The sequence below is a fragment of the Ictidomys tridecemlineatus genome, chromosome 2 (genome assembly GCF_052094955.1).
Source record: "Ictidomys tridecemlineatus isolate mIctTri1 chromosome 2, mIctTri1.hap1, whole genome shotgun sequence".
Taxonomy (NCBI): Eukaryota; Metazoa; Chordata; class Mammalia; order Rodentia; family Sciuridae; genus Ictidomys; species Ictidomys tridecemlineatus.
In genome coordinates this window covers 23,611,429-23,628,396 of record NC_135478.1, presented here as the reverse complement: position 1 = coordinate 23,628,396, position 16,968 = coordinate 23,611,429, and the positions used below count along the sequence as shown (strand labels likewise).

The 16,968-nt window shown below is 37.0% G+C and overlaps 1 protein-coding gene across 4 annotated transcripts in view; it reads right to left on the bottom strand.

Moving 5' to 3' along the window:
- Positions 1–16,302, bottom strand: part of Scn10a (sodium voltage-gated channel alpha subunit 10) — a 92,260-nt gene extending 75,958 nt beyond the window's left edge. For all 4 annotated transcript variants that reach the window (XM_078038114.1, XM_005317385.3, XM_078038115.1 and 1 more), the window contains exons 1-3: positions 16,033–16,302; positions 14,077–14,195; positions 11,089–11,169 (exon numbers count right to left, since the gene is read on the bottom strand). In XM_078038114.1, the coding sequence (XP_077894240.1) occupies positions 11,089–11,169; positions 14,077–14,195; positions 16,033–16,302 (470 nt within the window). The remainder of the gene's footprint in view (positions 1–11,088; positions 11,170–14,076; positions 14,196–16,032) is intronic.
- Positions 16,303–16,968: the final 666 nt, after the last annotated feature.

The following is a 16,968-nucleotide window of genomic DNA, read 5'->3' as shown; positions in this document are numbered from 1 at the left end:
AAAGCATCAGATAAAACATGCATACGATATGATAGCTTTCTCATAAATTTGAAAAGAAAAAAAACTATATGTAGGCAGTGCCAGGGACCTAATTCCATTTGCCATTAGGCTCAGCTTCACTTCACATGTTTGTTTGGTTTTTTCCCCAGATGATAAAACACTTCTCTTTTCACTATGGTTTTCTCTGCAACCAAACTGCTGCAATTTGTCAGTTGTCTTTCCAGAGTCTCAGTATGGTTAGTGATGAGTGTCCTAAAATTATTAAAGTACTCTTTCCATGATTCTGCATGAGTCCCAGGCATGAGAATAGTGGGAAAGTCTTACTCTAGTGGCTGCTAACTAGTTTGCACCTTTCGCCTCCTCCTGAATGTCAATCTGTCATATTCTTCTCTATTTTAGCCCTACTGGATCTCTTGTTACTTTGTGAGCACAAGAAGTGATTTTAAAATGGAATACGTATCTCTATCTTCCTTCAGGCAAACAGATAGTCAGGGAGGTAGGGAGCTATGATTATCAGCAGGTAATAGTGCAAAGTTAGTGTTTCAGGGAGGGTTAATGAAAGAGAGGGAAGGTAAATGCAGGGAACCACTTGGGTCCACAAGATTGTATCAAGAACACAGAGATAGGATTTGCTTCTGATTCTTCACTGGCTACAATTTATTTTTCCCTTAAAAATACACAGCATGATCCTTGGAGCTCCAGTCTATCCCGAGGATATTTATTTTCTTCTTCTGGACTCCCAGCAATGTAGCAAACAACTAATGGTTGTTATCAGTTTGCATTTCAAAAGTAAAATCCACAAGGCCAAGGACGCTCAGCATCACCAGATACTGTCACAGGAGTTTCCAGGACTAGCATCAGATAGGAAGATTTTTTTATATTTTATGTTTTTTCAAAGTGTGTTTATAAAGGAAATTCTGTCAGTAATTCAGTTAATGCAAAATCTGATAAACAATGGATTTAATAATCACTAGGAATGGATATTGATATAACTGTGGAAGACAATTGGACAATATCTCAAAAATTAAAATGGTACATGCCTCGGTCCAGGTAATTCTACTTCTAGAAATTTATTCCTTAAATTGACCCACATTATGTGTATAAAGATATGTGCATAAAGTTATTCATCAGAGAATTAACTATAATGGCAAAATAGGAGGATTACATTGATTAGAATCAACATGAATGCCTATCAACAGGGTAATCATTAAGTAAATTTTCCTTCATCCATGCAAGTGAAAGCTATTTATCCAATTTCTGCAAAACTATCACTACTGAGAGTTTAATTGACATTTCACTGAATCTATAGATTAATTTGGATACCATTAACATTTTAATAGTAGTGAGGCTTCTAATCCATTAACCTGAGATATCCTGAGTTTATTTAAGTGGTTCAAAATTTTTCTCAATAATATTTTATCATTTTTCAGTATAAAGGTTTTGGGCATTTAAAAAAAAACAGCACCTTTTGTATGTATTAATTCTCTTATTTTGCTTTCCAATTTTTTCTCCTTTTGTAATTATTTTTTCTTTCTGTTTTCTTCTCATTTATTTTATCATTTTTTGTCTAGTTTTATGTTAGGTACTTAAATATTTTTTTTCAACTTTTACTAATATAAATATGATATGATGAATGCTGTAAATTATCCTGAACATATTTTTACATTTTAAGGTTCCAATTAAATTGGTTTTTAAAACATTTTGCTTTCCTAGAAATTCTGTAGTCTTTAAATTTATAAATCTTTTATGCAAGAGTTTCTTAAGAGAAGATTTTAAAATTATCAAGTGAAAAGACTTCCCATTTTTTTCTGATTTTACTACTATTTTCTAATTGTATTGCGTTGAAATCAGATCATTTTTTATTATGTTAATTTATGCTATTTCTGGAACTTATTGAGGTTTTTGGGTGATTTACTATTTGGTCAATTTGTATGGTCTTTTAAAAAGGAGACATAATCTCTATTTTCAGGGAATATAGTTTGCAATATAATAATCAGATATATCATATTTATATAGCTTAAGTCATCTTTTTCTTTATTTTTTTAATTCACTTGATCTGGTATAGACTGAAAGAAATAAATTAATCTTTCCTAGTCCTCAATGTTTGTGTCTATTAACACACTTTTTTGATTTATAAATAGTGTTGCCATGCTATTTGTTAAAAAGATATGAATTGTCAGGTGTGATGTCACATGCCTATAATCCCAGCAGCTGGGGAGGCTGAGGCAGCTCAGTGATCGAGTTCCCTGATTTCAATGTCCAGTACCAAAAAAAAAAAAAAAAGGTGAATTACCATTATGAATAAACTTTAAAACATGTCATTTTTGTTATGTTCAATGCTTTTTAGCCTAACTTCCACTTTCTCTGATACAGATCATGACTTGCTTTCTTTGCCTTTGGGGGCATCTTTGTCAATTCTTTAATTTTAGTCTTTTGTGTCACTCTGAAGAACATCTTTCTTAGGTAATACTATATGAATTTTTTGATTAAGTGAGTCAAATCCATTTATACTTGCTGACATGACAGATTTGCTTGTATTATGTATTTTATGGCCTTTAAAATACTTGATTACCTGTCATGTTTTATTTCCTTTTATTTTTTGTGTACAATTCTTCTGATGAAAAGAAAAGTTTGTAATTTTGCTGTAGTGTTTAGCTTTGTAAGTACAAACATCATCATAATTAAATATATCATCATAATATATCATCATAATTAAATATATCATCATAATTAAAACTATGTAATACATTACCCTTAAAAATGCTATTTCCTGAAACAGAATCTCTTATTTACATTTAACAATTCTGTTTCCTCTTTGGTTTATCCATCCATTGCATTAAATAACAACTTTCTTAGGCTTACCCTTGTGCTGTTGAACATGACTTTCCCCCCACCTTCTTTGATTTATCAACCCTAAAGAAGATTTTTTTTAACTTCACTATTATAGAAACAACAATAAGTGAACATATTCTCTGCTCCCACGTTCTCTTTTTCTTTCTGCTCCCATTTTTTTTTTTTTTTGCTATTTGTATCCTGTCACTGTTTCCGGTACCTCTGGAGCTTGCAGGGGGTAAAATGCCTGATCCTCATTTTTATTCCCCTCTGCAGGCGCCGTGGCTTACCAAGCCCTGATCAGCTAAGTGATTTACCACTCTCCCACCCACTCTTGGTCTCCCAAGATTGTTTTGACAGCCTTTGTCCTCTGTGATTTCCGTTCTCTTCTCTTTGTTCTTGTGTATTTATACTGCTCTTATTTCCATGCTGTCATTTTATTGGCATTTTGAGAGAGTGGGCTAAAATATATGCATGCTACCATCCATATTTAACCAGAATCCCCGGATAACTCCCAAATAACTCGTTTTGAGAAGAAGTGCTTTGTATGAAAAGTTCAAAAGAAGGATAAAAGTTTTACATGCTATGTGATTTTAGTGATATACAATAGGATTTTCTAATTTTGCAATTTCTCTCCTTAATTACTGTCTTCTGATTTGTATTTTACTTATTCAGTGCAATTATTTTTTAAAAATTATTTTTAAAACATTTTGTTAGAATATGTAATATTAATAAAAATGCACATGAGATGTAAACTTCTATGTTTTTATGTGGTTTTCAAATGAATGCTTGTGTATTAATCAGCTCTGGATGACACAACAAAACACTATAGAACAGAAAAATTGAACAAAAGAAATTCTCTCACAGTTCAGGGACTGAAAGTGTGAGATCAGAGTGCCAGGAGGATCCAGGGCTAACAAAAATCCCCTTCCTGGCTTGTAGATGGTTATCTTCTTCCAGGTATTCATAGGGCTCTTACAGGAACACCAGTTCTATAAGATAAGAGTTTCACCCTGGTGACCTCATTTGACCTCACTCATCACCTTAAATGCTGTATGTCCAACACAGTAATGTGGGAGGTTAGATTTTCAATGTATGAATTTTCAGTTCATAGCAGCTTGTGTGACAACTACCTGCTTCACAAAATGGAACATTATAAGCACTTTGCGGTCTCTTCCCAATCTCTCTCTTCTGTCTTGGGGGTTTTTATTATTATAAAGGCAAGAGAAATTGCTACAAATTAGGAGAAATTGCTCCTAATTTGTAGCAATTTCTCTTGCCTTTATAATAATAATAATAATAATAATAATAATAATAATAATAATAATAAATACTCCCCATAGCCTTCTCCATGCAGTAGCCTCTACCTTTGGTATAACAGACAGGGCCTAGAAGCAGCTATATCTTGCAGTAGGCATACCAAAGCCAGTATAAGGCCCACCCTTTCAGCCCCATCTCTGAAAGAAGTTGCCTCCCTCTTGGGCACCTCCACTGCTATCTCAATTACCTCCTGCTATTGCCACCACAACCTATAGTTGCAGTAGCATCCATCCTGGGACACGGCAGGGTCTGGAAGCCCAACACCAAGGTGAGATACAGATAATCTGCACAGATTATGGGTAGAAACTGTAATACCTCAGATTGACACTCCAAGTAAAGAAATCACATAGACAACATGAGAAAACAAAGGAGGAAAGTGCCCCAAACAAACCAGGATATGATAATAACAGAACCGATGTTAGCACAATTGATGAAATGTCAGAGAAGGGGTTCATAATTAAAATGTTCATAATTAAAATGATCTGTTAATTAAAGAATGACCTAAATGAGAAAATACAGGCAAAATTAATCATTCTAACAAAGAGATAGGAGAGCAAATATAGGCAACCATTGATCACACCAACAAAGAGATAAGGGAGAAAAGATAGGTAGCAAAAAATTACTTCAAGAAAGCAATAGAGAGTCTGAAAAAAGAACAATCAGAAATCTTTGAAATGAAAGATACAATAAACCAAATAAAAAACTCAATATAAAGCATCATCAACAGACAGAACATAAGATAATGAAGACAAGGTATACAATCTGGAAAATAAAGTTGACCACACAGTGAAGATGGTAAGGAACCATGATCAGAACATCCAATAATTATGGAATAACATCAAAAGACCAAATATAAGAGTTATTGGGATAGAGGAAGGCACAGAGTTTCAAACCAAAGGAAGGAACAATCTCTTCAATGAGGTAATATCAGAGAATTTCCTAAACCTGAAGAATGAATTGGAAAATCAAATACAAGAAGCTTACAGGACACCAAATGTAAAAATTTCAACAGATCTACACCAAGGCACATTATAATGAAAATGCCTAGCATACAGAATAAGGATAGAATCTTAAAGGCTGCAAGAGAGAGGAATCAGATCACAAAAAGGGGGAGACCAATTTGGATCTCAGCAGATTTTTCAACCCACACCTCCAAACCAGGAGATCCTGGAATAGCATATACCAAGCTCTAAAAGAAAATGGATGCCAGCCAAGAATTTTATATCCAGAAAAATTAAGCTATAGATTTGATGATGAAATAAAAACCTTCCATGATAAACAAAAGTTTTAAAAGAATTTACAAATAGAAAGCCTGCACTACAGAACATCCTTGGCAAAATATTCCATGAAGAGGAATTCAAAAACAACAATGAAAACCAGCAAAGGGAGGAATTAAACTAAAGGAAAAACTAATCAAAGGAGAAACAAAGTCAAGTTAAATACCAAAAATAAACAAAGTGGCTGGGAATACAAATAATGTAATAACCCTGAATGTTAATGGCCTAAACTCACCAATGAAAAGACATAGACTGGCAAGATTGTCTTTTAAAAATTATGTAACAATATGCTATCTCCAAGAGACTCATCTCATAGGAAAAGACATACACAGACTGAAGGTGAAAGGTTGGGAAAAATCATACCACTCTCATGGACTGTGGAAACAAGCAGGAATTTCCAGCCTCATATCAAATAAAGTAGATTTCAAGCCAAAATTAATCAAAAGGGATAAAGAAGGATATTTCATACTGCTTAAGGGAACTATTCATCAACAAGACATAACAATAATAAATTTATATGCCCGAGTGTCTATATTCATCAAACTTAGGTTCAAGAGTCCAATAGACCACAACATAATAATTCTGGGAGACTTTAACACACCTCTTTCACCCCTGGAAGGATCTTCCAAATAAAAGCTGAACAAAGGCACTATAGAACTCAATGATATACTCAATAACTTAGACTTAGCTGACATATATAGAATATGTCATTCTTCAATAAGAAAATACACTTTCTTCTCAGCAGCACATGGATCCTTTTCTAAAATAGATCATACATTATGGCTGAAAGCAACTCTTAGCAAATATAAAAAAGTAGAGAAACTACCCTGCATTCTATCAGATCATGATGGAATGAAATTAGAAATCAATGATAAAATTTAAAAAGAAAAGCTACTCCAACACCTAGAGACTAAATAATATGCTACTGAATGAACAATGGGTTGCAAAAGACATCAAGGAGGAGATTAAAAAATTCTTAGAGGTGAATAAGAACACAGATAAATGTATCAAAATGTATCAAAATCTCTGGGACATAGTGAAGGCAGTACTAAGAGGACAGTTCATTGCATGCAGTTCATTCCTTAAAAGAAGGAAAAAAATCAACAAATAAATGACTTAACATTACATCTCAAAACCCTAGAAAAAGAAAAACAAAATCAACACCAAAAGTAGTAGAAGACCTACAGAAGGCTAAAGAAAGAAATTACAAAAGACCTTAGAAGATGGAAAGATCTACCTTGTTCTTGGATAGGCAGAATTAATATTGTCAACATGATAATACAAAAAGTACTATACAGATTTAATGCAATTCCAGTCAAAATATCAATGACATTCCTCATAGAAATAGAAAAAGCAGACATGAAATTTATCTGGAAAAACAAGAGACCCAGAGTAGCTAAAGCAATCCTCAGCAAAAAGAGTGAAGCAGGCGGCATCACTATACCAGACTATACTATAGAGCAATAGTAACAAAAGCAGTATGGTATTGGTACCAAAATAGACTTGTAGACCAATGGTACAGAATAGAGGACACAGAGACTAACCCACATAAATACAGTTAACTTATACTAGACAAAGGCACTTAAAATGTACATTGGAGAAAAGATAGCCTCTTCAACAAATGGTGCTGGGAAAACTGGAAATTCATATGCAACACAATGAAATTAAATCCCTATCTCTCACCATGCACAAAACTCAACTCAAAGTGGATCAAGGACCTAGGAATTAAACCAGAGACACTGCATCTATTAGATGAAAAAGGAGGCCCAAATCTCCATTATGTCAGATAGGCCCCGACTTCCTTAATAAAACTCCTATAGTGCAAGAATAGGAGTTAAGAATCAGTAAATGGGATGGATTCAAATTAAAAGGCTTCTTCTCAGCAAAAGAAACAATCAGTGAGTTGAATAGACAGCCTACATTTTTGGAGCAAATTTTTACCATATACACATCAGATGGCGCACTAACCTCTAGGATTATATAAAGAGCTCAAAAATCTTCACATCAAAAAAGCAAATAACCCAATCAATAAGTGGGCCAAGGAGCTGAACAGACACTTCTCAGAACAAGATATACAATCAGTCAACAAATATATGAAAAAATGTTCAACATCTGTTACAATTAGAGAAATGCAAATCAAAACTACTCTAAGATATCATCTCACTCTAGTCAGAATGGCAGCTATCAAGAATATAAACAACAATAAGTGTTGGTGAGAATGTGGGGAAAAAAGTACACTCATACATTGCTGGAGGGACTGCAAATTGGGGCAGCCAATATGGAAAGATGTATGGAGATTCCTTGGAAAACTTGGACTGGAACCACCATTTGACTCAGCTATCCCACTCCTTGGTCTATACCCAAAGGAGTACTTTAGTAACACAGCCACATCAATATTTATAGGAGCACACTTCACAATAGCTAAACTGTGGAAGCAACCTAGATGCCCTTCAGTAGATGAATGGATAAAGAAAATGTGGTATATATACACAATGAAATATTATTCAGCATTAAAAGAGAATAAAATCATGGCATTTTCAGGTAAATGGATGAAGTTGGAGAATATAATGCTAAGTGAAGTTAGCCAATCCCCAAAACCAAATGCCGAATATTTTCTCTGATTTAAGGATGCTGATTCATAATGTGCTGGTGGGGGCAGGGGAGGATTAGATGAACTCTAGATAGAGCAAAGAGGAAAGGGGGATGGAGGGGAAGGGAGGGGGTACTGGGGTAAGAAAGACTGTGGAATGTGATGGACATCATTACCCTAAGTACATGTATGAAGACATGAATGGTATGATTCTCCTTTGTGTACAACCAGAGATATGAAAAATTGTGCTCTATATGTGTAATATCATTTGTAATGCTTTCTGTTGTCATATATAACCAATTAAAATTTTAAAAATGAAGAAAAGAAAAAGAATACACCAGAAAAACCAGTTGTCCTCTGATGAACAGAAAGGCTTAATTTTAGTATATTGAAATGTACTGGTCTTTTCCTTCTATGGTTAGTGTTCTGCGTCATATGTGATAAAACTTATCCTTCTTATGTGAATACATGACCAGTGTAACTCCACATCATGTACAACCACATGAATGGGAATTTATACTCCAAGTATATAGAATATGTCAAAATACACTCTACTCTCATGTATATCTAAAAAGATTCAAAAAAAATCTTTCCCTATTCTGAGATTATATTCTTTAATTTTTTCCTTCCAAAAGCTTTACATCTTGGTGTTATGCAAAGAAAGTTAGGTATCAATTCCCTTAGAGTTAACTCTTGTGTGTGCTGTGAAGTTGGATGTTCAATGTCATTATTCTTCTGGGATTCCTGATTATCCTGCATCATTTACTGAAGATTATCCTTTTCCTGCTGTTCTGTGGTGTCACCTTGATCACAAATCAGATGCCTATTCATTGGTCTGTTTGTGGTCTGACTGATCTTACACCAGTGACGTACTACTCCATTATTACAGCTTTAGGATATCTTCACACCCAGTAGAGTGAGTTCTCCTGCCTTGATTTTCTTCCTCAAAAGTGTCTCGGTTATGATTTGCTCTGTGCATTTTCATACAAATTTAGTCACTTTGTCAAGTAATGCAATAAAAGCCTGATGGAATTTCTCTTGGGAATCAGATTCAGCTGACTAGTCATTTGGGGAGTTTTTCCAATATTGAGAGACTTTGAGTCCAACAACATAATATCATCTCCCCCATTTATTGGATTTTATTTAATTTTACTTAATAGATTTTATAATTTTATGTGTAGAAATCTTACTCATACTTTGATAATCCTATTCCTAGGTACTTGATATTTTTAAATACCAATGTAAGTGGTATTTTAAAATTTTCTAGTCTGTTGTTAGATGTGTAATTGATTTATGTATATTAATTCAGATTCAGCTATTACATTATGCTGTCTTACTAATTTTAATAGTTTGTAGATCATGTTGGATATGTTGTATACATAATATGATACTAAATCACTACACTTTGGTACTTTTCTTATTCTTGAACCCTTTATTTCTTTTTCTTGCCTTTGTATACTCCTTTACAAAGTTGGAGAGGTGAAAATAGACATTTTTTTTTTTTGTTGTTGATCTGAAAGGGAAAGACTCTCTGTTCATAATTATGTATGATGGTGGCTACCTTTTGAAAAAGGAGCACCCTCTCTCAGACCAAGGTGATTCCATTCTATTCCAATTTTTTCTAAGAGTTTTTAAAACATAACTGGAAATGGAACTTTATCAAATGGTTTTTCAGCATCAATCAAGGTGACCACAAGATCTTTTCTCTGTTAATCTTTACATAGAAATAGAACACATTCTCTATTGTGGGGTGCATTACTGCTAGTTGGCAAAAAAAAGAAAAAGAAAAAAACGAAGGAAAGAAAGAAAGAAAGACCCAAACAAACAAACAAGTTGGGGGGAAAAAAAGCTTTGCAGTTCAATTCACAATAGCTAAGCTATGGAACCAACCTAGGTGCCCTTCAACAGATGAACGGATAAAGAAAATGTGGTACATATATACAATAGACTATTACTCAGCCATAAAGAAGAATGAAATTATGGCACTTGCCAGTAAATGGATGGCACTGGAGACTATCATGCTAAATGAAATAAGCCAATCCCCTCAGAACCAAAGGCTGAATGTTTTCTCTGATGTGTGGATGCTAACACACAATAGGGGGGAGAGAATAAAAGTTCATTGGATTAGATAAAGGGAAATGAAGGGAAGGGAGGGAGGATGGGAATAGAAAAGACCGTGGAATGAATTGAATATAACTTTCCTGTGTTCCTAAATGAATACAAGACCAGTGAAACTCCACTTCATGTACAACTGCAAGAATGGGATCCTAATTAGGAGAAGTTATATTCCATGTATGTAGAATATGTCCAAATATACTCTACTACTATCATGTATGTCTAAAGAGAACAAATAAAAAATATTTTTAAAAAAGCTTTGCAGAGATCCTGTTGTTATACCTGAAGGAACATAAGGTACAAACTGAGGTAGGGGCTTCTGTCCCAGATGTGGTGGTGCAGGTGTTTGGGGAAAGGACTCCTTTTGAAACTACAGAGGCTTTGCCTGCTAACCCACGGAGACAGAATAAGCTCAGGAATATTAAGGTCAATTTGAAGGATGTGAGTCATGACAACCTAAACATCTACATTTGTGAGTTATTTTGTGAATATCTTCCCCCCTACATTTGTTTTTAACTTTGTTATAACTTTACTCCTGCCTCTCTTTCAGAGTAGGTCCTCCCTCAACTTCATTCACGTGCACACCTAGCAATGAGTGTGTGTTGGCAGGGTGTGGAGAGGACTCTTCTGCTCAGGGCACCCTGTCCAATGAATTCAGACCCTCTGGGCAACAGGATTTTAAAATCTCTTTCTGGGAAATTTCAATGTGCAACTAAGGTTGAGAGCTACGAATCTATACCTTTTTGAAATTGAAGATTATATGTGAAACACAGTCTGTTTCACAAAGGAGAAGTCTAATCATTACAAAGTCAAATAGATAACAGAATTTAGCATTACCCAACGGAGACATGACAGGACAAATGAAAGGAAAAAGCCACCAAGAAAAAATTTTTTTTAAAAAAGCAAGAGGACAAAGAACGAAAACAGCACAATGATTATAGTCAATCTACTCACTCGAGTTTCTCTGGAAGATCGGTTCGGGTCATGCACACACAATTGACCACAATGGTGACAGTAATAAATACAGTGAACCACCTGAGAGGCCAATGTTAAGGAAGAGCTGAGCGTCACCTTGTCTCCTTGATGTCATCTAGGATCACCTTGATGCTGAATGATCAAGTTCATAACTCTTAGCTAATATTAGCATCATGGTCTTGTCATATAATAACCACTTGTATTTACTGAATCCCTCACCTGGGCTGAAAACCCTGCCCACTAATTTCTAACAGCACACAACAATCTATGGCTGGATATTATTACTGATATTTTTGATCGGAGCAAACTGATCTCAAAGCTTAAATAAATTTTCTGAGATCTTGCAGCCAGTTATCCATGGTGTGGAGATGTGGGCTCAGCTCTGTCTATAACAGACCCTTTGGAAAAAGAAAAGAAAATAGAGTCCCTTTTCCAAAATGTCCTTCTGTCCTGAGGCTTTCATTTCACCAGACAAGGTGACCTGAAATTCCAACCAGCAAAAGTCTCTTTTATTCTTTTTTTTTTGGCGGGGGGGTTAGGGGATTACCAGGGACTCAGGGGTACTCAACCACTGAGACACATCCCCAGCCTTATTTTGTTTTTTTTTTTTAATTTAGAGATAAGGTCTCACTGAGTTGCTTAGCACCTCACTTTTGCTGAGGCTGGCTTTGAACTTACAATCCTCCTATCTCAGCCTCCCAAGCTACTGGGATTACAAGTGTGTGCTACCTCACCCACCTAAAAGTCTCTTTTATTCTAAAAGCCAAAGAGAAGTTAGGAAGTTGGAGATAAGTGGAAGGGTACCAGCCTTTCTGGGATTGTTTTAGTCAGATCATTTTCCTAATGTAGCTGAGATCAGTCTTATTGATGGAAACAGACTTCTGGAGGAGTCAGGAACCAGGAAGGGACTTACTCACTTGGGAAGAAAATCCTAAATAGAATTAGCTATGCATTGCCACAGAGGAAAATGCCAGGAGCAGGGAATAGGCAAAGGTATTCTGGAAGTGGAAGGAGACTTTGAAAGGAAGGTGAGTGGAAGAGGGTAAACGTGGAAGAAAGGGTGGCTGGGAGGATCCAAAGACAACTTTCTCCTATTTGTACATTTCCTCAGAGCTAGATGGCCTCCTAACAAGATTTCCTACAGGAAAGGAGAGAGAGAGAGAGAGAGAGAGAGAGAGAGAGAGAGAGAGCAAGTGCACTACTCATTTCAATTTGAGCAGAAATATTTAAATTGGCTTTAGTTTTCTGTAAGTGCCTTTAGTGACCCTTGTTTTATGGTTACTTAGGAACACATCTATTTTGAACAGGGAAATTCTATTAATTAAACCACATTTTCTTGCTGATTTACAATTAAATTAAGAAATATGTCCACAGAGGGGGAAATGTTAACCCGAGTTTAAATTAAAATCATATCTCTACTTCTACAAAACCTTTAAAATGTTATATATTTTGTGCATAAGATTACAAATGAAAATATTCACAGAACGTGTATTTGGAATTGTAATTTTGAGTGAAATATTAATTATAGACCCTGAGGATTCCACACCTTGAAGAATATCTTTTGGGGCTGCAGTCACCAAATTGATGAGATTCAAATATATAACTGCTCTATAACATAGACTTTTGTGAGAAAGAGACCCCTCAACAGGTGTCCTAGGTAGCTTGTGACTCCACTGAGGAGTCACAAGCTACCTAGGAGTAAATACTTCTCAAATCTCAAGATGAAAAGAATATTTACCGGTCACTTGGTTCTTTAAAGGGATCTTATTTCCAATTAGCTGTTTCTTACTTACCTAGACGTAATTCAACCAAAATCCACGAAGAGGAGTTTATGTATGTGTTATTTCTCTTTGTTTGTAATTTCTGTGTAGATATATATGTAGATATACGTGTTTTTAAAGCAACAACTGCCCAAGTAGAGACGACACACTGAGAGAATAATTTATATCTAATTTATATCCATTAACTACCTACTTCCTCACTGTAGGAACTATCCTAAGAAGAATGGAGGCTGGACCTCATAACTATCTGTGAGACCTTGAGCAATTTACTAAATACTTCTGTTTCATTATCTGTAACATGGGGATGCTAATCTCAGCTTCCAAGACTTCTGTACCTAGGACAGCATTGACATTTAGAAAGTATTTAGGAAAAGGGAGCTTTGCTTTTGAAGAATCTGGAAATCAAATATTCAATTCTGAAAATATAACTTCCACAGGTTAATTAACCATAAAGATATAACATGAAAACAGAAAATGGAATGCACCTTCATCAAGCAGTGCAGTTTCTTGTTGAGTGTGCAGATGATTCTATGGGATGCTTACTCAGTGAGAACTGTGCAGAGATCCCACAAGCTCTTCCCCCCATGGCAGAGGGTGGGGTGAGGTGGGAGCTCCTTTGTACTGGAGTTTCCTAAGAAGCAGCTGGCCACCATCTGCTAGGCAAGGCTGCTCTTGCATATCAACTTTCTGGAAGTCAGGGCTGAATTAGTCATTGGGAATTTCCAGTTTGGACAGTCACCAAGGAAGATCTTTGGAAGCCAAGCCAAAGTCTCTTTTGTCTACTAGCTTGGCTTGCCTTGAAAACAAAATAAAACAAAAAACAAAACTAAAGATGGCTTCTGCTGCTACCTAAAGCAACTCATGTAATATAGACGTTTGACCAATGTCTCCCTAGTCATCATTTTCCCCCATGGCGGGAAACTCAGACTACAGATATTGTAAACTGCTAGTAGTTTTGGAGTGACCTGTAATATTGGCAGTGCCTCATGTCCAATGAGGTCCCATTGAGGCAATCTTGGAACTGTTTGGGGATATTGGGCATATTAAAGCCACAAATAACTTTGTTAATTTAATCTCCTCAAAGTCTCAGGATTCAATTGTAGAAAGCTCTACTTTTAACGTCTAAAGAAGGTACTGGACAGAACCTGATTCTAACACACAGAAGAAGCAACCGAGCAAAGGATACGAGTGGACAGACATTTTGATGGCCGTTCTTCTGATCAGGTTGAAGGGGCTGAATATCCAAAGGGCTCGAGTGGCACTAAACCGGGAAATGGTCCTGCCTTTGTTCAGCACCATAAATGTCTAAAACAAAACAGAGCAGAGTTGGATCTCCAGTGAGAAGCAGAAATCCTGACACAGCCATGTTTTTTGAGCATGAGTTGTGTTGGGTCAGGCATGTGAGCAAGAAGGGGCCTGGGAGCCACAAGTCACTGAGAGCCAGAGGGAGGTGCAGAGAGTTAGGAGGATCATGGACTCAAAACCATATCCTCACTCTCCCAGAAAAAGTCCTGTTTTGTGGCTCACGGAGAGTGCCTGATGGACAGACAGCTGTCTGGGGGCTGATAAGACGCGCCTTGCCCAGGGGAAGATTTTAGCAACATCATTGTGGAGTTCTGATTGCATTTAATTCTGCTTCTGATTTGAGGACCATTCCTGGTCCTGTGATGCTCCTTCTGTTGTCTACTTCCTCCTAAACTCTCGCCTGATTCCTTCCTTTAAGCATTTAGGAGGGTGTAGGCTCTTGGCAAGAGAGAGGAGAGAGAAAGATATTCCCGTGCCTTTTTAATTTCTCTACAGACGATATTGAGATAACTGATTCCCGACCTTTGTGACTACCAAACATGTACTCACCATTTTCTTGACTGTGTAGAGCACCTACAGTATGATACAGGTGATGTAACTGTCTCAGAGCACCTCTTGTATAGATTAGTATTTCTCAAACTTCTTGATTTAAAAAAATCATTACTAGAGTTTTTATTTATGTTTATAATTTTTTATTATACCCAAATGTGCATGTATATGTGTGTGTCATTATGGTTTGGACCTTAGATGTCCCTCAGAGGACACAGGTTGAAGTCTTGGTCATCAGCCTGTAGCACTATTGGGAAGTGGTTGGATCTTTAAGAGGGAGAACTAAGTGAGAGGAAGTTAGGTCACCAGGGATATACCCTTGAGGGGGATATTGGGATCCCAGCCCCTTCCTCTCTCTCTCTCGGTTTTGCTTCTTGGGTACCATGAGGTGAGCACTTTTCTTCTACCATGAATTTCCTCCATGATGGTCTACCTCACCATAGGCCCAGAGTGATGGACCAAGTAGCCAAGGACTGAAACCTCTGAGACCATGAGCCAAAATAAACCTTTCCTCCTTTTTAAGTTGATTTCCTTGGATATTTTGTTGAAGCAAAGAAAATATGACTAATATATAAGTATATAAATATATAAGTATATACATACAATATGCATGTACATATGTTTACATATGTGTGTGTGTATATATATATATATCATATTAAAAATAAAGAACTTAGGAAATTTTCAAACACAGGAATGTACAGACACACATACATTCCAGTAGCTGTTCGAGTGATGATGTTCTTCCCCAATAATAGCTTCCATGTTTACCACTGTATGCTCGAAAGAACATGCACAAAAGAAACAAATGATATCAAAGTATTACTACAAAAGGGTTTCGACTTCACATATCCACTGAATGAGTTTGGAAGACTCCAGGGTTTCCAAGATCATACTTAGAGGATCCCAGGCTCAAATCATTCTGTTTTTTTGTGCTCTTTTCCCAAGTCCCCTCCCCTAACATCAAGTTCTCTGTCCTCCACCTGCAAAGAAAGCCAACACCTCTGGGGGCCTACGCCAGAGCTCACCCCAGAAGCTGCCAACTTTTCCTGCAAGTTCTGCAGCAGTTGTGTGCTTTTTGAGGATTGGGGTTTAATTAGCTCTTATCATAAATTTCATAAAGATTCAAAGAAACCATCAAGGTAGTGAGTTAGCTATATCTCTCACGGACTGAGTCTTTTAGCAGACTGTCATATCACCCAGGGTTCAGGAAGACTCCCTGGGCCGGGTGGAACTGAGACTTCCTCTCCAAGAGCTGAGGGCAGACATTCCTACTGGTAGCTCTTACCCGGTGTGTGCTGTAGAAGGGGTCTAGATCCTCCAGGGGCTCCCCGACCAGTTCTGCTGAGAGCTCACCATAGAACTTGGGCAGCTGGTTGCAGGCTTTCAAGTCCAGCTGGGGCCGTGGCTTCTCTTCTTGGTCCTTCTTCTCTCTAGGCTTGTCTTTGACTTTCTTTTCTGCCTGATGGGCAGCAATTCGCTTCTCAATCTCTGCCAGTGACTCTGGAGTGAACCGACGGAAGTTGGTCGTTTCCAGGGACCCCAAGGGGAATTCCATTTTTTCATTCTTCTTCAGGAAGAATGTAAACTCTTATGAGAGTAAAAATAAGCACAGGAAGGTGACAGCTTGCTCACTGACCCTTTCCCTCCCATCCATCATGCCCTGATGGATAGAACATCTTCCCCGCCCTCTTCTTCACCTGCTCCCTTAACTCACAGTAGGCTCCTCCCAGGAACCCATCCCCCTGCAGTGCTCATATGTTTATGGGAGACTGTTTTTTCCAGGTACCTCAGGTCTTGTCTTTGCTCCCCAAGCACTAAGTCATTTCTTCTTCACCAGCCTGAAACACATACCCCTGCCCCAGCTTTAGCCATTTTGCCCTCTTTGCTCATTTCTAGGACTGAAGAGTTCCAGGCTCTCCCCTACATTCATCAAACACTTGGGTTCACGATCGACTTTATCTTAAGTCTCATCCTTCTCTCTGAACACGATATTTGATTTATTGGCATTTTCAGTATTCCTTCCTTTGAACTTCATTAAGATCTCTTGGTTTCCTGCTCTTTGTTCATGGCTGAACAATTTTCTTCATAACCAGATGAGATCTGAGGTGTGCCGTGTTAGCTATGCCCTCATTCTTATCCTAAATCCCAATCCCAGGTCTATCTAGGGCAGTCTAATTCAGGTTTCTTTGAACCTTGGATAGCTGAGGGATGCTGGGGAACA